The 27,393-nt window shown below is 42.5% G+C and overlaps 1 protein-coding gene across 1 annotated transcript; it reads left to right on the top strand.

The window, feature by feature from the left end:
- The first annotated feature begins 242 nt into the window (after positions 1-242).
- Positions 243-27,288, top strand: trim71 (tripartite motif containing 71, E3 ubiquitin protein ligase). Its single transcript, XM_053334349.1, has 7 exons — positions 243-1,057; positions 16,551-16,718; positions 21,364-21,498; positions 24,929-25,171; positions 25,333-25,830; positions 26,153-26,293; positions 26,441-27,288. Exons 1-7 carry the CDS (start codon positions 323-325, stop codon positions 27,011-27,013), a joined length of 2,493 nt encoding a protein of 830 aa, XP_053190324.1. The 5' UTR covers positions 243-322; the 3' UTR covers positions 27,014-27,288.
- Positions 27,289-27,393: the final 105 nt, after the last annotated feature.

The following is a 27,393-nucleotide window of genomic DNA, read 5'->3' as shown; positions in this document are numbered from 1 at the left end:
ATGGCTCGGATGCTCCTCACTACAGCCTCACACCACTGAGTTAATATGTTCTCAGCAGTATAAGTGTTTTCTTTATACCTCAATCTCTAATGAACTGCTTTGGAGAACTGGCTACCTCCTCGTTTTGCATCAAATCTGAGTTCTATAATACAGAGAGATATCTGTAAGTGGATGAACACCGTTTTCACTGTTGAACTGACTTAAATACCTCATGAATCTACCTCAAACACCAGATTATTTTCTACACAACACAACGGGGCCGATGTGTCCTCAAATGAATACCTCAACTGTAAACTGAGCTTGTGTTTCAGTCACACTGCAGATGGCTTCATTTCCAGACTCGGACCTGCAGACGTGCCCGCTCTGCAAGGAGCTGTGCGGCTGCTCTGCGCCCATCTCCTCCAGCTCTTCTACCTCTTCATCGTCCTCGCATACCTCGTCCTCCTCCAGCCAGACCACCAGGAGGCTTCACGTCCTGCCCTGCCTACATGCCTTCTGTAGGCAGTGCCTAGAGGGCCAACGTAGTCCAGGGGACCCTCTGAAGCTGAGGTGCCCCACCTGCGACCAGAAGGTGTCCATCTCCGAGGCCGGGGTGGACTCCTTGCCTTCTTCCAACTTCCTCTTCAGCAACCTGCTGGATGTGGTGGTGAGCTCTGAGGAGCAGATCCAGAACAAGAACGGCCACCATCACCGGGGAGGCTTAGGTGGAGGCTCCTCAGGCTTCCATCACCCCCATGGAGGACTCCTGCACCAACACCACCTGGGAGAGCCTCAGTGCAGCTCCTGTGATGAGGAGAACCCGGCCACCTCCCACTGCCTCGACTGCCAGGAGTATCTCTGTGACAACTGTGTGCGGGCACACCAGCGGGTGCGGCTGACCAAGGACCACTTCATTGAGCGCCTGGGAGAGAACCTCCACCTGAGCCGGGTCAACGCCAACAGCAACCAGGGCCAGCCTGGGGTGTCGGTGTCCCTCGCCCAGTCCCTGCAGAACAACTTTGCCCTGCTGTCCCTGTTCCAGGATCGCATGAGCTTCTGCCAGCACCACGACAATGAGGTGAGTGGAGCTGAAGGATCATAACATATAGCATTTAAACCACAGAAGCAGGGCAGCATTTACCCATTCATTTATTTACTAATAGTTGAAGTGAATGGGAAATAAATGCACGTCACACACAAGTACTTAATCTATTTTTGACACAGTCTGTGGTGCCTCTGCATCTAACCCCACCCTGCTGGTCTTCTGCTGTTTTGTATTTTAATACCATTATATTTATTGTGTCACACACACACACTATAGTGTAATACCATTATGTGTGTAGTATGGAACCATACTGGGGGCCATATGGCCTTAGGTTCAAAGGGAGCTGAGTGGCTCTTCACCTAGTTCCCCGGAGACGAACAGGCACGTGTGCTGAGCTGGATTTACACACACACACACGCACGCACACATATATATATACATACACACAGAGACCCTGCATGCACACACACACACTTCTATGCATAGACACATGCAGAGTCTGGTTAATCTGTACCACACCATCCATTCAGGGCAGAGAGAGGCCCCTGTAGTAACTGCACACATGTTTCTATGACTGTTAGAAGTCCTATGCATGGACATATTATGGAGATCTAGCTTTTCTCTGATAATGGGAAAGACAAGTTGGAACTTGGGGGCCCAAAGTTTTTTTTTTTCTGACCATGTGATCTGGGCAGAGGAAACTACAAAGGCCTATAAAACAGGAAACCAGCTTTTTCTCTGTTTAGTCATATGGTCAGGAAGAATAACAAATAGCATTAGGAGGGGGTCTTGGAATGTAATTTTTCTTCTGGTTTCTGTTGAGGAGCTCAAGGAAGTTCTCCCTGCTGTTGGAGAATACACTGCGAGGCACCTACAGCATGAATAAACTATCCCTCAGTATCTTATCAGAAAGCTGTGGTGGTGTTACCCGACCCTACCTACCCTATCATATCTGCAAATGTGGCCCGTACATTTTCAGCGGGGATTGACAGTTAATCACAGAACCTTTTACTTAAACCCTAATCATCCATTTATAATGAAATAGTGCAGCGCTTGTGCAAAAGTGAGTCATATTAACTTCCTCGCATAACCAATTAACAGACTTGAGTTACACACCAATCCTGCCATATGTACCCTGTTAATAAATATGGAGTCAAATACTTAACTGGACGCCATTTATTGTTAACTGGATCTTGAAAAACTTGCTGTCGTTCAAGTTTAGTGTGTCGCACAAAAACCCTGGCGACTCTGTCCCGCCCATGCGGAACAAAAGCTGATCATTGTAGTCGACGTCTTCCTACGTGTCTACAATATAAGTTTAACGTGCTGCGATGCATGGAAACATGAGGAAATGAACAACGGTGTCATTATAGCTTCAACAGGATAGAGTAACTGCTTTTATCGGAGCTGAGAGTGTCCATTACCTACTGAGTGCTAAACATGCTATTAGTTTTTGTGGTAAAGCTAAACCCTAGGGGGGCAACAGAGAATGTAACGACACAAATAATAGGACTTGTGTTTCCGAAAACAAAGCCCACTATTTTGCAGCGCTATTTAATGTGCTGAATGTAAATAAAACAGCAGAGCTATCAATGAGTGCCTGATACAGCAGTGAGCGCCCAATCACTGAAACCAAGTTCAGATTTCCAATTTAGTTTTTTAGTGGACCCCCCCCCAACCCCTTGCCCCCCCTTCCCTCCTTCCTTCACGCCCACCCCCAATCCAATGCCAGTAAATGGGTGGGTTCAGTTTTCCAGTAAGAGCTTCATTTCCCAGTAATGCCTCACTCGCTCCAGCCCTGGGGGAGGGAATGACACAGGAGAAGGCTGCTCTTTCTTTACCTGGGAGGCAAGGAGCGAGCGGAGTCATTGTCCCGTCATCCAGCTCCACATCCATCATGTGTTTTTAAAAAAATGGGTCCTCCCCGGTCAGTCGCTCTGTTGGAAAGAGCGGTCTGTTTTGCAGCTCAGTCCTTCCATATGGGTAACGATGTGTCAAGAAAGAATCCTCTTCATCTCAGCTCAGTTTTTGTGATTTGCCGAGCCCCATTTTTCTTATTTTAGTCGACTCTAGTAAATCCAAGATGTAAAAGTTAGAATTTCTTAGTTTGTGTTGGAATCTTTCTTGGAAGCCTGCGGTTTCATTCCAAAACTTGTCATTTCCTTGGGTTTGCCTTGAGTGTTAGTGCTGTATTGTTTTAGCCTCAAAGTTCACAGTCTCAAAACAGTTGTGTGTCTGGTCAAAGAAAGGACCTTTGTTACTGCTTTGACTGCTATTGTTCAGCACAGCTCCAACCAGATATGCCTGTCTGCCAGTTTTATGGGTTGTGGGAACTGGTTATTGCACACACAGTAGGGGGTCTGATCAAAATAGTTTCCTTTCTCAGTGTTGCTGCAGTGCAATGTCTGTAGTTCCCAATTTGAATCATATTCCATGCTATTTAAGCAGGTTTGTGGCTGGTCAGCATTCCGGTTTTGGAACATCAACCACCGGACAGTTATTTCCTCTCATGCAAGCACAGAACTTTGCAATGCACATCTGTGGTCAGCTGGCCGTCAGCTGTGTGGCCCCGCTGTTTATTCAAGTGCAACTCTTAACAGAAGACACGAGGCGCTGCATTTGTTTTTGTCTGGGCCAGCGCTTTGAGGTCTGCTTGGTGTGTCAGGGCCCTCCATACCAATAGGAGAAGACATTCTTGTGTAAGTTAGGGAGCCAAGTTTTTTTTTTCTTTTTCTTTTTTCCCAGGAGCTGGGGTCTGTCCCCTCTGCAGTGTTATGTAAGGCTGCCGAGGAATTTTCTCCTCTCCCGGGAGATTGGTGGTGATGATGGTCGCTGCTCACTGGGCTCACGGAAACACCAGAAAAATATTTTTTTGGTTGCGTTATTGTGAAAAAAATAAAGAGTTCAGTCCCTTGTGTCCAAATGGAATTCCAGCATCCAAAGACCAATAAAAAAAGTCTCATTGTGTCCATCTATGAGGATGTTTGGCCCACAAACATGGACCCGCACAAATGAGAGGAGGATGTGATGTTCAGTTGGTTAAGCTGGACAGAGCATTCGGATCTCAATGTGGACACTGGAGAAACATTAACACCAGGTGTAAATGTAACCGGGTTAAATCAAATCTAGACACAATCCGGATATGAAATGCATTTGAATGCAAGGTGTAAAGTTATTATAAGACAAACCTGACTACTATTAGTGTAATAATAAATATCACATGCAGAAGTTGCTTAATTAATGTTCCCTATGGATCAACTAGAGCATTAAAATGAACCTAGTTTATCGGCCCTTTTCACAGCAGGCACTTGCTGTGGCATGTCACAGCAGTGCTAGCACAAGTGACATTAATCACAGTAACGACGGCTGTATTCTCAGCAGGTGTTCCAGTTTCAGGGCTCTGCTCATTTTCAATGTTTGTTTTATCTAATATCAATTACACCTGTGCCTCTTTCTAAGAAAAAAAGAGTCTAATGACATGCAGTAAGTCATTTCTGACACTGAAAAATGTCAACTTAATAACATCTGACTGATGAGATGGCACTATTGATAGCTGTGCGCTGCAGCTTCAGGTAATGCTGACAAGTTACTTTTAGAGCTTGTCTGATGCTGTGAAAGCGAATCATGTCAGACCGGAGAGACTAGATTGGTTTTTAATGAAGCGGTGTGAGCCAGCGTTACCGTCAGACTGACAGGACAGGATGCCTCACAGCTGCGAATCCTGGAAATCCAGATTAAGATTAAAATATTGATTCATAATGGGCTGCTAATTCACACGATAAATGTATCTGCTAATTATTTTCTCAGTTAATTATTTGGTGTATAAAATAGAAAAGGTACAAAAAAGGTCCTGAGGCACTGTTTTCAGTCACTCATCTGGTGCCTAGCAACAGTCCAAAACAAAAGGCAAAAAAACAGCACATTTTCACCTTTCAAATATTCTTGCATTTCTTTCTCAAAAATGACTTCAATTATTAATTGATTATCAAAATAGTTGATTTATTATTTTATGTCAATGGAACCATCAATTAATCCTTCCAATCCAAACTGTTCAATATTCACTTGGTGTTCAAGCCTATTTGTATCTTTATTTTGTGTAGCCCAGAATCACAAATTTGCTTTAAAGGTCTTTAAAATCTGTACACCCAACGCTACCTCTTTTAGGACAGATAGGCATGTCATATATATTGTATACAAGTGCAAGTGTGTGTGTGTGTGTGTGTGTGTGTGTGTGTGTGTGTGTGTGGAAATTAGCTAGTTTAATGTCTGTCGTCTTTCTGACACTTTGAAGCTTGCACAGAGCATCTTCAGCTGGCAACAGCTGAGAGTTAGTTTCATTTTGTCCTCTGGCCAATGTACAGTCTCATGTTAATTGACTACAGCTGATCAAATTTGCCAACGACAACTGCCGACACCGGCAGTTGCTGGCTAAAAATAGGAGGCCTGTTTTAATAAGTACACATGTGTTACATGATTCAGATTTTGGAAATTGAGAACCCTGTCAAATTGTAAAATCCCTCACTTTATGTTTAATTGGAAATCACATTTATTAGCTTTGATAATCTATCATTTTGAGATAGTTGTTAATGTACACATTTCAATTTGGGAATAAAAGCATCATAAAATACACAACCTAATTGCTTCACAGATTGCTGATGAAGCCGAGGGTTTCAGTTGGAAGATAAGGGTCTGTGGCCCCCAAAGGGTGTATGCTGCGCACTGACAAGAATTTACAGGGTGTGCACACATGAGTGAATATGCTGGCCTACTTTAAACAGCGTAAATGTCGTCGTTGTTACTCATCTGTAGCGCTGGCAGTCAGAGGGACTCCCTCGCCGCGTGTGTGTGAAGTGGAAAGGGAAAATTGGATTACATCAAAAGAGTGCCCTCTGCTCGCTGTGATGTCACCCTCCAACATACAAATACATATGCTGCTCCTTCTCAGAGACGGCTAATGATATGATAATCTCCGCGAAATGTCACCTCTGTGTCTTTTTTTGAGATTAAATTGTCATCACCATGACTACGCATCTGGCTGTGCACGCGCATCGCTACCCGGCAACAAACGCACACACCAAATAGTCTTTGGGAGATGGTGGGGGGTGGGGTTACAGGAGCAGAGGATAGAAAGTGGTTGCTGGGCGCCGAGCGACTAAAATGCATCATAGTATGAGGATGAGGTGAAGTTGAACTAATCAGTTTAATGCTCCTCTGTCTCCTCAGGGATCATTTTTGTCTAGCAGTAAGGAAGACGTGGGATGTTCAGCTGCAGTGGGAGGTCTGGGTCCTGTGCAGTTTGTCACACATTTTACACAATTCCTCTTTCTGTGGAACTTTTTCAGGCTCCATTATCTAGTTCTGTAGAGGCAGACTATCACTTGAAACATATGCTGGGCTGGCTTTGTGATCATCGGTTTTACTCCCCCCTCACTCTCTCTCTCTCTCTCTCTTTGCAGCTCGCTAGCAGAGAATGTTTGTAAGGAAACCCAAGCCAACACTGACGCTGATACAAGGCCAGAGGAATTCCTGTAACTTGAGTTTATACCTCCTGGGTTCTCTTTTCCCCTTCTTTCCCTCTCACTCCCTCTCTCTCTCTCTCTCACACACATACACTCACACGCTGGGTATTTCCTCTGCTGGCTCCTGCCATTCTCATCAGCGCTCTCTGCTCTGTGTCAGAGACAATGGACATTATGGATGCAGAAAGTCTCCTCAATATGATTTAGCAGCTGTTGCCGTTGAGGGGCAAGTGATTACTTTTCATCACTCCTGGAAGTATCGGTGCGAGTGTGTGGCTGCAGCGTTTTCTTTTCCAATAGCATCTCCCATCTGTAGGTAGTTATCCTCTGAAGAGGATTTTAGAGAGTGTGTGTGTGTGTGTGTGTGTGTGTGTGTGTGTGTGTGTGTGTGTGTGTGTGTGTGTGTTGCCATGCAGCCAGCAGAGTTGGATTATATGAAGTTGGACTTCCAGGGTTTTAATGCGCAACATGTGCCCAGTAATTAGAGAGCATTCCCTGTTTCCTGTGTGTTGTGAATGTGTTTCATGTAGGCTAAAAGGGGGGAGCACATATATGTGTGTGTGTCCTCTCTTTGATCTCCATTTGAGGCATTTATCACATTTTCTTTAGCAACAGGATTTAAAACCCATTCAAAACGCTGGAAGCTGCCACTTCCTACTCCGTGGTCAGGCACAAATGGGCTTTTAATTGGCCATTATTTGACCCCACTCAACGTGATTGTGCTGTTAACACATTTGACATAACAGCTCTCAACCCTGTTTGGGGGGGGGGGGGGGGACTCTCCACAGCTTCCAGCCACAATCTGTCCATCCTGAGTTTTTTTTTTTTTTTTTTAAATATTAGTCTGGAGCAGTTGCACAGTATTTGCTGTAGTTTGCCATGCTGTGCACTCAAATTGCTGCATTCAATTACATTACGTTTGAAAAGTTTAGCTCTACATTTTTGCATGCAGTTTTAGGTTTTTATATGTATTGTTCCTGCTTTTTTAGGCATGCATCATTAATTTCTTTACAGAATAAAAATCAACCAGCAGACTCTTCAGTTTCAAAATAAGAGAATCTGACTTAATTTATGCTGCAGTGCATTATCAACCAGCAGAGCACCGTAGTGCAACGGAGGACATGGAGGCGATGGTGTACTTACTGCTGTATGTGGCTTTTTGTCACACATGAAGCAAGAAAATTGAGCCGTATGGTTGTAACGCTGTTGCAGGTATTTAAAAATGGCGCGTTTGATTCTTGTGTCAGATGGCTCATGACTCTTCCAGTGAAGATTCTTCATTGGCCGGCAGTCTGTTGACGTCACATTTAGTATCGGCTCGCTTGGAACCTCACCAGAGCAGGTACTACAAAAGTACCAGGTACTATCCCTAATGGAAACGCAAAAAATACAGTCGAGTCAAGACGATTAGTGCTAGAACTGTATAGTGGAAAAGCGCCATAAGTTACTCCTTTATTTATTCTGTCACACACCTTGTCCCTTTATGCTAAATAGAGCGCTTTGTTTTCTTTGGGTGATGCTACATGTGAGAGGCATTCGCTTTTGTTGATGTCTGAGCTCGGCCTTATATAACCAGACCATTTCCTGAAAAAGGTCACGCTCTTTAGGCCGTCATGTTGGTATGCCTGCCATGTACTGTGTGTGTGTGTGTGTGTGTGTGTGTGTGTGTGTGTGTGTGTGTGTGTGTGTGTGTGTGTGTGTGTGTGTGTGTGTGTGTGTGTGTGTGTGTGTGTGTGTGTGTGTGTGTGTGTGTGTGTGTGTGTGTGTGTGTGTGTGTGTGTGACAAACAGACCATGAATATATGAGGGCCTCAGGACAGAGCAGCATGCTAAAACAATGGCTGCTTGTAATCCGTCTTGCAAACGTCTCATTATTTCTGGACTATTTTGGACAAAAACAGGTCATGTGGTCACTCAGAGCTTGATGTGGGTGTGTAAGCATGGGTAGTTTATTACGCTTTCTAATGTAAGTAAGTAAGAGTGGATGGTTTGTGACTGTACACAAATAAGCTTTTGTCACATTTCAGCTGCTCCACATTTTGCTCACGCAGCTTCTTCCATTTCATCCCCCGTTCGCTCCGAGCCGCGACTCACTCTCATGTTTCTTTCTCTGCTTCACCTTCTCATTGTTGTTACGCTCCTTCTCTTTCTCTTCCCCCTGTTTTTTTTTTAATCTTGCCCCCATCTCCCTCCCCTCTGACTTCCTTTTCTTCTTTTCTTTTTTTTTCTTTCTTCTTTTTACGGCCCTCGAGTATTAAGCGCAGACAGTCAGTCACATGCTCGCTGGGTAAGGAGGCCAGCTGACTGTGGTTTGTTTTCCTTCTCTGCTCCCGAGGCCATCCAATCAGAGCGCCGGCTTACGGCCACCGCCCCCCCGTCCCCCTCGCCTCATGTCGTATCTGGCAGAGTTTCAAAACATCTACAGGCATGTCCGTGTGCATGTTGTGTCCGTGGCAACAAGCCAACAGGGGTTGCCACGAGAGGGCGGGGCGGCAGAGGCGGCAACGTTGGAGGAGGAAGAAAAACAGTAATGAGAGAGGAGAAAGAGAGTGATGGAGGGAACAGAGAGGGAAGAGAGAGGGGAAACTATGTGAGCTAGATATGAAGGCTGCTTGGAAAAAGAGCAGGGAGAAATTCCTCACCATCTACTATATAGTGTACTACTGTATGTGTGTGTATATTTATTCATTTATTTATTTACACTAGGGCCTCACTGATACTGGATTTTGGGGCTGATATTAAAGAGTAAGAACATGTTGATCATTTTATATAAGCAGAAAATTTACATAAACCCATTTTATGCAATTATCCCTCAAATATAGTTATAAAACACTTCAAATCAATCAAACGTTATTAATTGATTAATATAGTTCAAAGTGCTTTACAATTGATTGACAAGCTGATAAGAAGACAGAAACCAACAGTCATCAGCACCGATGTATCTCTGACAGGCCGATATCAGCTGAATATATAAGCTGACTAATATATCAGTCGGGCTCTAATTTACACTCAAAAACTCCACAGTGGAATGAACATTAGTGTCCACGGCACATACATTGCTTTCTCTTTACAACTCTCAATTTGTCCATGATGACACGAAATGATGGAGACTAGTGAAGCTCCAGAATCTCAATTTACCGCTCACTGTAGAGTCAAACTGTCGACTGTCTGTTATATATATGGAGCGGAGAATGAGTGAACGAGGGAGTGATTTCAGGAACAGCTTAGGTGTCTGTGACTTCCATAAAAGGAGCTTTGTCTGGCAGATAGTCTTACTGGGATTGCTGGGAATGTCGGGATTGGGTATTCCACAGATTATCCCGCCTGGACATACCAGACCGGTTTAGGGTTGGTGCTGTCTGTTTGGCTTTTTCAGCAGTGGAGTTAAGTTGCAGCTTTATACTCCCTCTTCTTTTGCACTCAACCCTTCATCCCAAAAATAACACATGCAGAATGTAGAAGTTTTTTTTTTCTAAGTCCCAACATATGATCGCTGCAGCAGTTTCCTGTACAGCGGAAGAAGGAGAGTGCTGAAGCGAGCGCAGCCTCCTGACACCTGCCTCCGCCTGATGTGTTGGAATGAGACGTGTCGCTGGTCTCCATCTGTCATCACGTCTTTCACACAGTCAGCAGTCTTACCTGATGTGGCTCCTACTTACAATGAGGATTATAACGCTGACCAAAACCAGCCTGAGAGGTGCAACACATTATGATTCATGTGGACACAATTTATATGAGGAAAAACTGGCTGCAGTTGGTGTAAAATTATAATCTGGAAGCTGACAATTAGACATTTTTTCCACTAACATCAGTTTTAAAGATGGTACTGAAGCTCCTTCAAATAAATTAGGGAGGCCATGTATTTGTTTTTGGGTTGGAAGTGCTTGTAAAATAACAGTGGTTCTTTCTCCTTCCTCCTTACTGATAGTAGAGCCTTCAGCAAGGTACTCAACCACCAACCGCCCAACCGTCTTTTCAGATGCAGGCGGTTATATTTGACGGCTTCCAGGGGCTTTTGTGTAATAAAATGTGAGAGATGCAGCGTACTGGAAATTAATGGTCGATGAACCTAATCTGGATTTTTAAAAAGCTGCTTTTAAGAAGAGACACAATCAGACATGGTGTCTATAAATATGCTAAATTTGGTGTTCATATTTCAAACAGGAACGTTGTTTTTCTCTTGCTGCAAACACACCGGCGTCTTACATCAGCTTGTAGGAGTATCTGTTGACTGTGTGTTTGTGTGTCAATACCTTTCTGACCTTTCTTGTTTCTGTCTGTTGACAGGTAGTTCAACAGCTCACACCCGAGGCACTGACATTAATTGTGAAAAACCGTCTATTAAGCAAATCCCCATTGTTTAAGAACACCCAAAAAACAAACCTCCTTAGGAGATGATCTGTTTGTCGTTTGGATTAAACAACACACCTCTGAAAATAAGCTCACATCTTTATTTCTTTAGGTTGGGTAACTGAAGTATTTTCTTAAGTGAAGTAATTGATTAATTTAAGTTAATTTGAAAATATTATAAATGAATATTAAATGATATAATGTTGTATTCCTGTTTAATCATTTAAAAATGAATACAACAGCAGTGTAGTATGTTTTTTTTGCATGTTCAGAAAAAATAGCATTTTTAGCTTCTGTGAATTCAACATCAGCAACATATTTGTTTTCTGAAAGTCTGTTTTCAATTACATTTTCATTTGACTTCTTACAAAAAAAAAATTCCATTGGTTTCCAGTCCTGGATCGAGTTTCAAGCAAAGAAAAAAGCCATGATCTAAAAGGCGCTGCAGATTATATTCTAAGTCTATGTGAAATACATTTTTCTTGCATGTGACATTGCCAGGTATAGAGTAATATGGAAAGAGTTGAGAAATAGCATTTGGACACGACCTCTGCAGATGTCAGAGCATCTCACTGTCAGTGAAAAGTGTTTTTTAGCTCTTTGGTAAAATGTGCTTTTAGTTCCCAGAGCAGTCCTGGTTTTTCTGGCACCACAGTGTGACATTACATGGCCCTTGTCCCTTCCCCCCACTCTGCTGTACACGCAGGCAGCGAGTGCTGCATGGAGAGATTTTACTGGCTAGTTGGGCTCGTGCCCTCTCCCCCAGTTCCCAGTGCCTACAAGGGGGAAGGGAGGGAGGGGGCTGATCCTGCTGCTGTGTGAGCACAAGGCCAGGCGGCTCCCAGTCATTCAGTCATCATGCATTTTCTCTCTCAGGTTTTATCCTCAACATATCTGTATTTTACTCCCTTCACAATATATAAGACATTTCTATACTTTTTATGTAATGTTTCTGTCATCTGTAGTTTATAATTATCCATCAAATGATTTTACTCTTTGCATCATTTACTACCAATTTCACTTCTGTTATTCACAAATTACTTAAATCACAGAACTCTGCCTTCTGTTACTCTTGCAGTTCTTGCCTTAAAAATAGGGCCGCAACTAACAATTTCATTATTGAATAATCTCGCTGTTGTATTGATGATTAACTGGTTATTTGTGTAGTTTATAATTTCCCAGAGCTGAAGCAACATCTTGTAGTAGGTTGGTTTTGACCGACCGACAGACCAATAATAAATGAATTCACCTGAAAAAATTCAAGAAACAGATGTCAAATGGTCTCTCTTTTAGTCCTTGTTTTAGGGTACCATAAACATAAACATTCTCAAGCCCACGCCCCAACATATCTGTGGGTGTGTCTCGCTGTAAATTGATAATGGGAGCGCGTAATGGGCAGAGCGGGAGAGCGAGCAACATCCGGTGCACTAATGAAATACAATAACTCTCCCCCCCACCCCACCCCCCCCCCACCCTCATCTCATAGTATCTGAGGCCCGCTGCACAGAGCTTTATAGCTGGCTGCTGGCATGTTGCTTACAGCCCCTCTCAGAACACACACATCAAGTTTGCTTCTCAGTTTGTTTGAGTGTGTGCTGCACGTTAATGTGTAATGCAAATAAATGGCTGTTAGGAGCGTCACTTGCTCACAGGCCTCCCCCTCCAGGGGTGTTGTCTGTGGTATTTACAACTTTAGCGTGACACCACGCCTATTTCACATCTTTTTAACTTGTTTTTCACATTTCTGCGTCACGTGCACACTGGAAGCGTCTTGTGCACTCCCTGCATATGTGAGGGGTATCCGGCGTGTCCGGCTGTGAAATGCCTGGTCCGCTCTAACACAACATGTGTAACAGAGCAGCTGTATTTATGGCCTGCTAAGAATTTGGTTTGGAGGTGGTTTGGAGAAATAGAATTTTTGGAGAATGACTCTTTAATGATGGGTTTGAGGGACAGATAAAGACAGGCGGGCAGAGAAGGATCAACCTCCTTCTATGAAGACCTCTGGGAAGAACCAGTATCCTGTGCAAGTCAATAATATTGACCAAGAGGCCAGCGCGTGTTATGTAATCTACAACTGTGTGTGTGTGTGTGTGTGTGTGTGTGTGTGTGTGTGTATATGAGTGCATTCGCTTCACCTCTAAGACCTACTGTTGACAACACATAAGCAGCAGATAGCATTAAAGATATCGGAAGCTCCTCGCTGCTATTTGTCATAAGATCTAGTTCCATGAAATTGGACTCCACGGTTTTCAATAACAGGCTGCTGTTCATCCTGTTTTTCATTTTGTTCCCACATTCACTAATGGTGTCTGAAAACATGAGATAAGAATAGTAACAATTATAAGAAGTTATTGATTTCTGTATGGAACATATAAAATGACAGGGCTAATATGGCTGTTAAAATGAGTTGAGTTTTTTTTATTGGTCAATTCTACTTAATGTTGTGTGTGTGTGTGTGTGTGTATTCGATTTGTCTGTCGGTGCAGTTGGGACAATTCAGTATGTGGTATAAGTGTTAAACATTTGTTGGTTTATTCTGTTGTGGTGGTGGTGTTGTTTTTTAATGGACCTCCATAAATAGTCGTTGCCAAGGTGACAGCAGATCCAAACAAATGGATGATAGGTAGAGGCTTGTAGGAGACATTGATGATGGAAGAACTCAGTACGTGTGTTGCATATCTCATCATATGATTATCCTATTGCTCCAAACACTGTAAATAATAAACTCACATAGACAAACAAGCGAAAAAGCTAATCGTGATCTCAAGTAGAAACAGAGCTGGGTGATAGCCAGAAGCCAAAATATCATCTTAGATAATGGATATCACAATTTCATGATATGGCATAAGTGTTAAAGGCTGCAATACAGTAAAGTGATGTCATTTTCTGAATTTACCAGACTTTTCTAGCTCTTCATTATATCCACATTACTGATGATTATTTATCAGTAATCCTTGTATGAAAGCACCAATAGTTGTCTGTACAACATTGTCATAATATATCCAGATTTCAGAAAAATGTTGTGATATGTGATTTTGTCCATATTGCCCAGCCATAATGAAAACATACTAATGACACCACAGACACACTAGTGAAGACATAAATACACACTGGTGAAGTAATGCACAGTGCTAGATAGGAAAATTACAATAGCTGAATGATCATCTCAAATTTTAAACATCAGAGTGAATAAAAAAGGAAACATCTATTTGATTTGTGAGACTGTGGTAAATAATGAAGAGTTTTCCTGTATTTACATTTTTTGAAGCTTCTTTTATTGCCATATTTCCATTTATAAAACACATACAAATATACATACATAACAAACATACTACCCCCCCAAACCAGATGCACAAAAAAAAATAAATCAATACAATTACTAATGACAGATCTGTAATAAATTTTACAGGAGAAATAAATAAATGAATAATATTTTACAAAATAAAACAAACAAACAAAAAACAGTAATAAATAAGCCAAATCTGCACAGAGATTTTCACTATAAAGATCTTCTCATTACTAGCCACCTCGTATGTGCTGCACATTTCAACAGTTTGCAGGAAGTGAAAGACCTTCAACATGTCTAATAAATGAAGACCATGTTAAATCAAATTTGATAGGATCGCTCACAGCAAATTGATTTTTTTCCATTTTCAACATCGACAACACCTCCCGACCTCACTCAGTAAAATAACGGGGGCTGCTTGCTTACCAGTGACGCAAGATAAGTAATCAGACCTGTATTTACATTTCTAAACACTGTCAGTGCATTCATTGACTATGAGTTTCACGGTTTCTGATGGTGTAAATCAATGTGGCAGCGTTTTATTTATACTGAAGCAGAGGGGATATTATTGAGGGACTGAAGTTTTTCTCATAATAAAATGGTTGACAGTCGTCTGAATGGGGTGCTCGTGGCATCTGTTTCATTCTGTTTTAACTAAATTAACAAATTTTATTAGACACAAGCTGCCTTACAGCTCTTTGTGTGGCAGCTTGTGTGTAATAGAACTGATTAGCATTTTTTCTCATTTGCATTAGCAAATGCTCCACCTAAAAGAACAGATGCCAGGCCCTAAAACTTTACAAATGGTAAGCGAGCAAGTCAGCATTTTCACGTCAGGAGGCGCTTTCCTGTCACCGTGACTATTTATAGTGGAATAAACCACTCGTCATGTAATTGTCAATATTGGAACAGCTTCGTTTGATGATGTGAGTGCTGCAGGTCTCAGCGCAGGTATAGATAGCGCGGCTCAATCCCTCACACCAGAATCCATCCTGCCCGTGCATCATCAATCTGCCTGTCGCTTCACCCTGACTGCCCCAGCCCTCTGTCCATCATCGTCCATCTCCTCCTTCCTCCTCCACTCCAGCCCAGCTGCATTCCTTGCTTTTGTGCGTCCCGTCCCCTTGGAATTTAGGAGATGTCGATGGGGGGGTGGTAGTGAGATGAGATGAGACGAGGAGGGTATCGAGTGACAGAGCGGAGACTATAGTAGAGGGATGGGGTTCAGCAGAAGGAGAGACAGCAGCAAGAAAAAGGGAAAGAAGAAAAGGTTCCAGCAGGAGCTTAAGGAGAAGGCAGAAAAGAGGAGGAAATCAGATAAAGGGGGAGGTGTGTGTGTGTGTGTGTGTGTGTCATTAGATTATGCTGCTCCCCAGGGGAGTTTGGGGGGACGGGGAGGTGGGGGGCATTATTGATGGATTGATTGCAAACCCCTCCCCATCCACTCAGGTCTCTTGCTATTGGAGGCCATTGATCTGGTGTCTCTTTGGGATATGATGGCCTGTGCATATTTAATTAGCCTTTCATTACAACCAATCAGCATTCAGAGGAAAAAATTAGGTTTTAGCTGCAAAGGTTAAATGACTGGTTTCCTTCTTAACCTGAGGGACAACTGGGACAACTGTGACCAGCAACACTTTTATTTGATCCACAAAGTGTATACCAAGTCTTAATGCCAGATTGATAGTAAAGAATGGGATACATGTTTAGTACATTTTAATCGAACACCACTTTAGGAAGAAAGGGTACGATTTATCTTCAGTAAAACTTTCAAGCAGAATTCTCAACAAGCCTGAGACTGTCGCCAACTGAGCTACAAGATTAATTGGTTTGAAAAATGTGAAATGGAAACGAAATCCCTTTTATGGCCCTCCTCGTCAAACGTTAAAGTGTCCAGAAGGAGTATTGATCTAGTTTGGGTGGCCTTCTGTCCCTCTGTGCCTCTTCTGGGAGGGTGCTTTGAAAGAAGGAAAACTCTCCTGGGTGTCAGGCTTATATGAGCTTTTCCTGGTCATGCATGCAAATGGTAGCTTTATCATTCGTGGTCTTTTCCCATTAGGTGTAGGTGTAGGGGTGTGTGTGTGTGTGTGTGTGTGTGTGTGTGTGTGTGTTACTTACAGCCATGCAGTTACATAAAGTAACATTTGGGCTTCAGGAAAGACACTTAACTTCTTCTTATTTCATCATTAACAGTTGGTCATTCATGAGAATAAAGATTTAAAAAAAACATGTAAAGCTTGTGGTGTTAAAAGGCACAGGTATCCATTTTTAAGTATGCGTTTATTATCAGATCACATGCGCTTTAGCTCACACACAAAGTCCCAACGAGACAAAGTCAATGTGTGAATCCTCCTCTCTGTTTTTCACAGGTCTTCCTGTTCTTCTGTGAAACTTGCTCCGTGCCTATCTGCAGAGAGTGCAGCATGGGCCGACACATGGGCCACACCTTCGTTTACCTGCAAGATGCCGTACAGGACTGCAGGTCCATCACCATCCAGCTGCTGGCAGATGCACAGCAGGGACGGCAGGCCGTGCAGGTAAGACAGGAACCCATGCAGACACATTCACAGCAGATACACTTTATTATACATTCATGTATGTTTTTGGTTGTGTAACCATGAGGTAACACATAAAATTTTATTTCTATATTGTGCAGTGTGTAAAATCAGAAATCAATCAATCAATAGAGAGAGTGAGAGCAGATGTTTTTATAATTGCATCAAAAAAAACTTCTTCGTCTTGTGTCTTGTGGATTTGAATAGGTCAAACTGATAGAAGTCTTAACTAAACACAGCTGAGAGCTCTCCTGCACGATTCTACTAGGTCTAAACCACACAAATCCAGACTCATCCATCTCTCCTCCTGAAAAAGACAGAGGAGAAGCGGAGGAGAGCAGCTGTGTCTTTCCGCCGTCCCTCAGCGCAGAGCGAGCGGCTATTAGAGGAGAGATCAGCTCCAATATGTTTGAGAGTGACCAGTCCAGGGCTGCTGTAAAGCCCGGGGTTAAGAGGTGTCCAGCTGGCCCTGAAAAGGGGGAGGGTCACACGGGGGCGAGGTCTGGCGGGGGCAGGGCTGAAGGTCAAAGGGGAGGAGGAGCGGAGAGGAGGATTGGGGGAAGGGTAGATGAGGTATTTAAAGGATTTTAGAGAAAGGAAAACTCCCCTCCTCTGTTAAAGAAGTGGAACACTTTGCCCTCCCCCTGTTCACTCACTCACTCCGTCACTGACCCCCCACTCTCATTTCTCTTCATTTACACAGTTATAGATTGGGTGACAGCCCCCTAAACCCCCCTTAGATTCACCTTTTCTACACTGAAACATGCACCAGTAAAGACAAAATGCTTCAGCAGCCATGTTTTACATCATGCAGCACCAGATAAGTTGCATCTGAAGTCACAACCTACAAGAAGTGCTCTCATACATTACATTACATTTGCTTATCAGAATTGTTAAAGTGCTAAACTGTAACTGTGATGTTGTCCCCTATCTCAAAGATGATTCATTAGATCTTCTTTTCGAGCATACCTCAGCCTTTACACTAATGTTAGTTTGTTAATCAAGTGAGACAGAGGAGGCTGTCCAAGTAAACTACTTTCCAACTCAAGATTGCTCATCACTGTGAATTAAAAACTTTTCACATCTGGATTTTTCGAAACAACGTAAAGACATGGACTGAAATTCTGATGGACATTTTTTTTAAATAGTTTTTTAGTCAATTTTATGATCAAACAAAATCTGCAAATCAAAAATGAAAGTACCCCTTCAATCTCAACCTTACTTTTAAAGTTAATACAAGCTTAGATTAGCTATGGCTTTTTAATCTAACTGCAACAGGTTTAGGTCACACACACTATGTCTATTTTGCCTGGAAGGTGGGAGGTGTTACGGCCTTAGTAAAGACTCACCCAAAACATGAAACTCTAGCTTCACTGAGGTCATGTGACATACTGGCATGTACTATCTCCTCAGCAGAGCATGCGCCTCACCTATCCCTTTCTCGGCTTGACCTTTGTGTGACTGGGTCACACTTTGTGCCTCCGTGGATGGATGCTTATGTCACTCTGGGTGTTCTTGACATTCCAAGACCTTTATATCACAACACAGATCGGCTCACTTAAATGCCAGACTCTCAATCACCTACAACAAAGTTTGAAACTGAAACCCCTGCAGCACACGCTCGCTCACTCTTCTTAACCAATCAACACAGCCATATTAGATTTAAAGAAAGCTACCAGGAACCACGCAGCTGAGTCACAAGAAACATTGTCCATCTGGCAATACCTTGCTGTGCTGCTGTATGTGTGTGTTTGTCCATGTTGTCACAGGTCACCACAGGACTAAATGCTGACGCCAGATAATATGTAAACACACACACACACACACTTAATTATACCACACACGCTCCTGTCCCCTGAGGTAGGAAATTTCCGCCCACTCCACAGCCATTATCTTCCCTGACCCCTGACCCTGGACTTGTGACCCCCTGGTTGGCCAGAGCCCTTTCCCTCTGCGATTTGATTGGGCAGTTTGACCCTCCTTTGTGTTCCAAGCTGTGCTCTTCTGGGAATGTGGAGAAAAAGATGGAAAGAGAGAAGATACAGAGATGGGGATCATATGATCAAGAAGCAGACAGGAAAATAAAGTGTGTGGAAAAGAAAGACCAGAGAAAATCAGTGGAGGGAGAAAATAATGGGAGAAAAATACATGTGTAGGAGGATCATTAGAATTGGAATATGAATATAAAATAGACAGAAACAACTGGGGAAAACTAGTGGCTATGAAACTCACCCTGCCTCCTTCCTCACCACGCATTGATAACAGCCCCCCCATCAGTTTCTCTAGATTCCCTCCCTGCTGTTCCCTCTCCGGAGGCCTGATTTAGTTGACCCTTGAGCCTTTAGACCCACCTCAAATGGCCAAGCGAAAGAGAAAAGAACCCCACTGCCGGGCTTTGTTCTTGCTGCAGTTGCAGTGGGGGGTGGGTAGTATGTGTCTTAAGACAGGGGTTGCAGATCACGACCTGTAAGGTTTGGCTGACCTTTGATCCCTGTGGCCGATATCACAAAGGAAGCCTTATCCCACCTCCCCTTCGTCCTTGTGAGGTCCGGTTCACCCTGTGACCTCCCAGAAAATGCCAGAGGAAAAGCCAGATAACACACAGGGGGGGGGGGCAGGGACAGAGACAAAGAGAAAAATGTGCATTTAGCCCAAAGTGTGGGCTGTAAAAGCTAAAACCTTCTTAAACAGGATTTTCAAGTTTATGTCATACTGTTGCCATTTATAGAGGTTCAAAAAGGATACTTTGATTGTATTCTACATGTATTGTGGAGTGATTCCTGCAAAAAGTTGCACTCATCTTCAGGACTCAATGCTTTATTCACGCTTAGGCTATCTTGTCTTCATTAGTGTGGGTGTCTGATGCCGCTTCCGTTTCCTTTATATAGTGCTAATTGATTCACCATGCGACCAACACAACCTAATAAATCCCCTGTACAAAGCATCACAATCAACAGCTTCTTCAAAGTGACTATATACATCCTATATCCTAATTGATACAATAATTATAAGAGAAATGTTTATTAACTTACAATTATATTTTCATAGTATTATTTAGAAATGTATCTATTAAGAAAAAGTGATTCCTGTGCTACATAGACACCTTTTCTATAAATATTAGGGCTGGGTGATATGGGCAGAATCAAGTATCATGATGATATATTGATATTGATATTTGGACAATATTGTAGGGATGACTATTGGTGCTTTCACAAAATATGTATGCCAAGAGATTTTTGATAAATAATTATCAGTAATGTGGATGTAATGACTAAATGGATAAAGGCAGGTGATAGAACAGTCTGTTGAGCTCAGAAAATTACATTTTTACTGTCATGCAGACAAAACTTATCCCATATCATATTACGATATTCAAAATCTGACTATCTATAAAATACAATATCCATTTATTACCCAGTCCTAATAAATATGCTCATTATATGTACTGCTCTATAGTGTTAGGTGTTTTTTAAATTAATGAACAATACCACCACTATGTTAAAAAAAAAAGATGTGTCAAGTTAGAAGTGTTTCCTGATGAACTGAAGAAATATTGAGGTTTTGATACTGAACACTGTTTTCAAATATGGGTCAGTGACAAATCGGGGTTGGCAAGATGAGCAATTCAAAAATATCTTGTCTTAAAAGCAGTATCAGGATTGTTAAAATGTATATTTTGTATTTTTGTTGGTTTCATGTCATTTGAAATGAGACTGAATGCTCCTGAAAATGTCAAATGGTGTAACCACAAAAGAATGATAAATATTAAATATTTTATGCACCTACAGTGTATTTAAGTTTATACTTGACATGATTCCCCAGATCAAATGTAATATTTAGAACAATTGCATTCCATTAGCTTTATTTATGGTTATAATGTAAGATCATGCCAAACTAGTTGATATGTGTTTTTATAGAAAATGTAGTGTTTTTAAGTTTAATTATTTGGTACAAAATTTTTAGGGTTACACCACTTAGACATTATTGCCATAATCCTCTAATATATTCTTTTAACCTTTTTTTAAATTTGACTAAACCTCACAGACACAAAAAAAAAGTAATTGACCCATGTAACGCTCAGATATACTTGTTATTTTTATGATGCCCTGTTTGAAAAAAGAGGAGTGATTAGGGGTTCTGCCCGGCAGGAAGTTGCATCATTGCGTGCAGTGTGAAGTGACTTCCTATTCCTGACCCTTGCTTCCTTTTCCCCTCCAAATAAGCCACCAAATGTGAGGAAAGGCATAGATCACAATAAGCGAGCAGGTGTTTGTTCATTTGCCAGGAAGATGTCGCATACAGTGTCCTTTCTTTTAATGCTTCCTGATCCTCTGCATCCTGTTTCTGGTGGTGATCTGTATCCCATATGAGCAATAAAACACAGTCAGTCAGCGGCGTGTTTGATGTCTTTTTATTACGTGTCTTTGCTCATCTCCACATCCAGTGTCTCTGTTTTTGTTTTATTGTTTGATCCCATGTTATTCGTATTACTCTTTTTTTTTATTTTTTTTTATTTTTTATTAATTCCAGTCTCTTCTGTTTTCTCTCAGCTGATCCTGGCTCAAATAAGCAGGCAGGATAAGTTCCATATCAGTGAGATCACATGACCTGTGTTTTGTCTCCCCAGCTAAGCATGGAGAAGGTGCAGGCCATGGCCGAGCAGGTGGAGATCAAGGCGAAGGTGGTGCAGACGGAAGTGAAGGCCCTTGTGCTCAGACACAAGAAAGCGTTGGAGGAGAGGGAGTGTGAACTACTGTGGAAGGTGAGCTGCTGCCTTCATCTTCATCTTTCAGTCACTGGCGCTACAATTAGCTTTCACAACAGGTCAATAACTGTCAGGAAGAGTGCTTTCTCTACTTTTCACCCAGGTGTTACTAGAATATTTTTGACCAAGGACTGGACTCTAAAGAATATCACTTTTTCTTATTGTGGAAGTGTTAATATTCCAAAGATAGTGTATTTTAGTTTATTGCATTACCACAGAACTTCCTCAACCCCTGCACCCTCTCCAAGCCACCTACAGTAAATCCATATCTAAACCCACTCTTGAGTAGCCTGCGATAGAGGCTTTTTTTAAATAATAGATTTAATATACTGTATTCTTAGAGATGGATAACAATGCCACATCACAGACTTGCAGCCTCCCAAAAGATCAGTTTTAGTTTTAAGCTATATGGTACCAAATGAACTGTCAACTGCTTCTTAACCCACAGAGACTGAGCCTTGTCAGAAGGGAGAGGGATGTGTCAGAGTTTGTTATTTAAATGTGGTTAAACCAACCAAAACCAAAGAGCTGTTTGGCCTAAAGGGTTAGCCCTCATCCATGAGGCCCCTCAGCCTCCGCTCACTACTGACTGAGTACAGACATAAAATGGCATAAAATGGAGGCTGCATTAAAGCATACCATTGTACCAGTCAGTTGTGTCTAATGCACATGAATTCACAAACTGACTATCAAAGCAAATATGACTAAAACCACTCAAATGTTTGTTCATGTATATATTTGTTTCTGTGGAGGGGATTAACCATCATTATAGCACACAACACCCACCACTCCTATTTCTCCCCTTCCCGTCAGAGCAGGCTCAGTGACATAGTAAAAACGTGTGTGTGTGTGTGTGGGTCAAAGTGTCACAAAGAAGGTTTTCACTTACCCATGATCCCCTCTTTAATCCCCCTCCAAGATGACTACAAAACTTGGTCTTCATCCCTGACCTGATAAAGTCATTACAGGCAACCATGACACACACACACACACACACACACACACACAGACAGAGAGAGAGAGAGTTTCCCTCTTTTTTTCTTCCTTGTGAAATGATTGACTGACTGTTACTCATGTGTGAATGAGTGTTTGTCTCTTGTTCACAAGTATGCAGCTATGTTGTGAGTGTGAGTTGTGAGGGAGTTTTGTAATCCTTTCTCTTCTTTCTTCCACTCTGCTTACTATACTTTGAGGAATGCAGTTAAGAATTTCAGGAATATCTGTGGGGGCAGATGAAAGCTTTATAACATGCAAATAGGTTGGTACTGATGAGTTATATATGATTATCAGTTGCTGCTTACAGGTCGGTAGGAGGCTGTGTTGATGTTGTTTTACTGCTACATGAAGTTATTTAGTTTGTTGGAGGCGGGCATACCCAAAAATAATTTTCAACAATTCATTGCTGATGATTGACTCATTTATCAAGCAAAATTCCAAACATGAGCTTCCTCTATCCTCTGAAATGTAAGAATATGAGCTTTTCTGTAGGTTGTATTATTGTAAAATTATTTGAAAATGACACTTTTGAATCTGCATTTCTACTTATTTAATTTTAAAACATGAGTAGAATGATTAGGAATTTATCTCAATGGTGAACCTAGTAAAATGTGAGTTTGCTCTTTTAGTTTAAAGGAGTTTAGTCAATTCAGCTCAGTGGAAGTGTTTTTAATGCTCTGATGCATTTTTTTTCTTGACCTGCTTCTACCTGCTGCTCACTCCACCACTATAACAGCACAGTTGCAGAAGTTTTACAAGGTGAGCAGTACATCTGCTGAATCACACAGCATATTGGAAATGACTCTGTGGTCACTTCCTGTACTGCCAACTGGTGTGACGGTCAACTGTGCCGACAGCGCTGTCAGGAAAAACAGAAACCGTATCCAGAATGACGCTACAGTGACTCAGCATTGTGTCAATAAACCATAGAGATTCAAGGCACTAATGTGACTCACGGGTCAAACATGAGACACTTGACAGCTATGAGCCTGCTGCGTCTTGTATATGAAGTTGTGCGAATGTGTCGGGAAGGAGGTGTGCCTGCATGTGAGGTTGTAGCTTTTGAACATCAAGGTCTCTCCCCATCTCTGTGTCTCAAGGGGTTTTCGCTCTGTAAGTCTGTGAAACACATACCAACTCTGCCTTTCTCCCCTTCACAGTGTTTTCAACTGAAGAACTAAAGCGAGTTGTCTGTCCATCAGAAAGCCTAACTTGAATCTTTGTCCTCGCTGACTATAAAGTGTAACTCTAGTCTCTCAGATGCAAATTTCAGCCCCACTTTTTGTTTAGAATTCACAAAGGACCCCTCTCTTTTAGACTCTTTGTTTCTTTCAGAGTCCCTCCCTACTATCAAAAGTCTTTCTAACCATAGAGGCAGTCAGGCTATTGTGTTATATATTCTTTTTGTAGTAAGTAAGAGAGTCCCTGCTTCTCAGGTTCTACCACCCTCCTTAATGCTTTATTCTCACCGACTGTACTGTAACTTTATCTGTCTTCACACGGTTACATAAATGTGTTGGTTAAGTGACCTTTTTTTCTTTTCTTTTTTTTTTTACCATTAGCTTAACAATTTGTCTTTATCACATTTCTTTTTTTCTTTTTTTTTTTAAACATTAGTGTGGTCAGTCTGTACAATGAGCAATGTTGTTTCCTTATTGTCTGCTGTTTTATTATGGCTAGAAGCCAAAAGAAACAATACTTTACAACATGATGCAAAGTGGACTATAAGCAACCCTTTCATAAAGGCTCCATAAATGATGAAATATTACATCATAATGAAAAATGCCAATATGTAACATGTATAGTAGTAGTAGTTGTTGTTGTCATTAATTAATTTAGTAAACATATCAGTCTCTTTCCTCTATGATATTCATAACTATTTTCACAGAAACATTTTATTTTAAGTAATAAAATAACTTTTACTCTTGTCAGTAGTCTACAATCAGAACAAGACTCACTAAGGTGCTGTTTCTCCCCCATGCCCATCAATTTAAACAATTCAACTTCAAATAAATCAAATGCTCTGACAGTTAATGTTCTTGTGCCTGTTTTCGCTTCATTTAACCTCATCCCTACTGGATTGCTTAATATTGACACCCTGATCAAAATAGATGCACAGTTAACTAGCAACATGTCAACCAATTTTCTTCTTCCACCTGAATGCATGTACAGTCACACATTGCTGCCATCTTGTGGACAGTCTGTAGTAATGCTTTACTTCAGGATACCATATAAAACACTCAAATTTAGTGCAACCATGTATGTTTTGGCTGCCAACTGTATCTTTGCTGCCAAAACAATATACATTACACCTGGGGATCAGAAAGTGTATTTATCACAGGCTTACTTGTTAGATATACTACTCTTGAATAATAGTAAATATGCTGGTTGTACTCCTCCTTTAACATTTCTACCCTTTCTCTCCCTTCAGGTGGAGAAGATCCGTCAGTTGAAGGCCAAGTCTCTGTACCTGCAGGTGGAGAAACTGCACCAGAGTCTGACCAAGTTGGACAGCACCATCGCTGCCGTCAGCCAGGTGCTGGATGAGGGCCGCCACCTAGACGTGCTCCTGGCCAGGGAGCGAATGCTCACCCAGATCCATGAACTCAAGACCCTCAGGGGCCTGCTGCAGCCACAGGAGGACGACCGCTTCATGTTCACTCCTCCAGACCAGGTAGGAACATTACACAAAGTTTATCGGACTGTCACTATGTTTCAAGTGTGATCTAATGTTAGGAGTTAGGGGTACGACTGTGTCTGGTTCTCCTTGATGAGCATTTAAAGAAATTAAAGAAATGAAAAGCAACTGAACATATTCCATCATGGTTCCCACAGGCTCTGTACATAGCCATCCAGTCCATGGGCCTGATCAGCAGTGGAGCCTTTGCCCCCGTCACCAAAGCCCATGGCGAAGGTCTGAAAAGTGCCCTTCGTGGCAAGCCCGCCTCCTTTACTGTGATTGGATATGACCATGATGGCGAGCCACGTCTTTCCGGCGGGGACACAGTGTCTGCAGTAGTCATGTCCGTTGGCGAAGGCGACCTATCAGCGGCAGAGATAACGGATCACCAGAATGGCTCGTACACCGTCAACTACCTGCCCAAATGTGAGGGCGAGCACCTTGTGTCAGTGTTGGTGTGCAACCAGCACATCCAGGGCAGCCCCTTCAAGGTGATGGTGAAGTCAGGACGGAGCTACGGGTCCCTGGGCTCCCAGGTGTCTTCCTTCGGGTGCGAAGGGGAGGGAGATGGTCAGCTGTGTCGTCCCTGGGGGATCAGCGTGGACAAGGAGGGATATGTGGTGGTGGCCGATCGCAGCAACAACCGCATACAGGTAGAACATGACCTTCATTCCCTGTTACCAATCTATCACTCCCTGTCATTCAATCAGTGGTTACAAACAAACCTTACCTCTCTGTACATGGTCAGTGGCAAACATCATTTTTATTAATATGTATGTAAAGAAGTCTTAAAGGTAAATATTAGCTGTGTGTCCACTGGAGGCAAGAGTGGAGTCTACATTTTGAAGCAATACAGCTGAGGTTGATCATTGGCTGTATCAGGAAGGCTAATTCGAGGCATCGCTGTAGAGCAGCTACATCTTCTAACAATAAAGAAGAAGTCTAACATGAAGTGCTTGTTTCTTCCTTCTCCAGATATTCAAGCCCTGTGGTGCCTTCCACCATAAGTTTGGCTCTCTGGGTTCTCGGCCTGGTCAGTTTGATCGTCCAGCTGGGGTTGCATGTGACAGTCAGAGACGAATCATCGTGGCTGATAAGGACAATCACCGTGTGCAGGTATGAAAACCTATTTTTACAACCTTCTTATTTTGTACAGTGATGTATATACCTACATCAGAAAGTCAAAAACCACAGAAGAGTTTACTACTTCTCTACTCCAAATGTAAACCTACTGAGGCTTAAAATATTTGCTTTATTTGACAGGTGTTCACTTTTGAGGGCCAGTTCATGCTGAAGTTTGGGGAAAAGGGTACCAAGAACGGGCAGTTCAACTATCCCTGGGATGTGGCTGTCAACTCTGAGGGTAAGATCCTGGTCTCTGATACCAGGAACCACCGCGTGCAACTCTTCGCCCCTGACGGCTCTTTCCTCAACAAGTACGGCTTTGAAGGGGCTCTGTGGAAACACTTTGATTCTCCCAGAGGAGTGGCCTTTAACCACGAAGACCACCTGGTGGTGACTGACTTTAACAACCACCGGCTCCTGGTCATTCGGCCGGACTGCCAGTCAGCTCGCTTTTTGGGCTCTGAGGGCACCGGGAACGGGCAGTTTCTGAGGCCCCAGGGCGTCGCCGTGGACCAGGAGAACCGCATCATTGTGGCCGACTCCCGCAACCACCGAGTCCAAGTATTCGAGCCCAACGGAAACTTCTTATGCAAATTTGGAACACAGGGGAGCGGCTTCGGACAGATGGATCGCCCCTCCGGTGTGGCTGTGACGCCCGATGGAGTCATCGTGGTTGTTGACTTTGGAAATAATCGCATCCTCAAGTTCTAAAACTTTATTTCTTTGCATTCTCTCCCTCCGTTTGCCCTTTTGCAGTTTTTTTTTTTTTTTTTTCAATGAAGGAAATGGAGGAGAGAGAATGAATCAGAAAACAGACACAACAGGAGGAGAGCTCTTAGAGGATTGAGAGCATGTTGATGTGAAGGGAAATTAAAACGAATTATTATTTGTCGTCACATTAATATTCTTCAAATCTGATATCTGTGGTGTGTATGACAAAGGGGACCTCTACAAATTGATAATCAGTAGAAAAAGAGCCATTTTTCCCTTCCTCAGTTTCAGCTGCTCTTAATCCTCTCTGGAAGCTTTCCTCAAGTATCCTTCTCAGGGAATTTCTCACTTTTCTTGAAATCTTGTACCCTCTGCTCCAT

The sequence above is a fragment of the Scomber japonicus genome, chromosome 15 (assembly GCF_027409825.1).
Source record: "Scomber japonicus isolate fScoJap1 chromosome 15, fScoJap1.pri, whole genome shotgun sequence".
In the NCBI taxonomy this organism is placed as follows: domain Eukaryota; kingdom Metazoa; phylum Chordata; class Actinopteri; order Scombriformes; family Scombridae; genus Scomber; species Scomber japonicus.
Note: the sequence above shows the minus strand (reverse complement) of the source record. Positions and strands in the feature narration are given on the sequence as shown.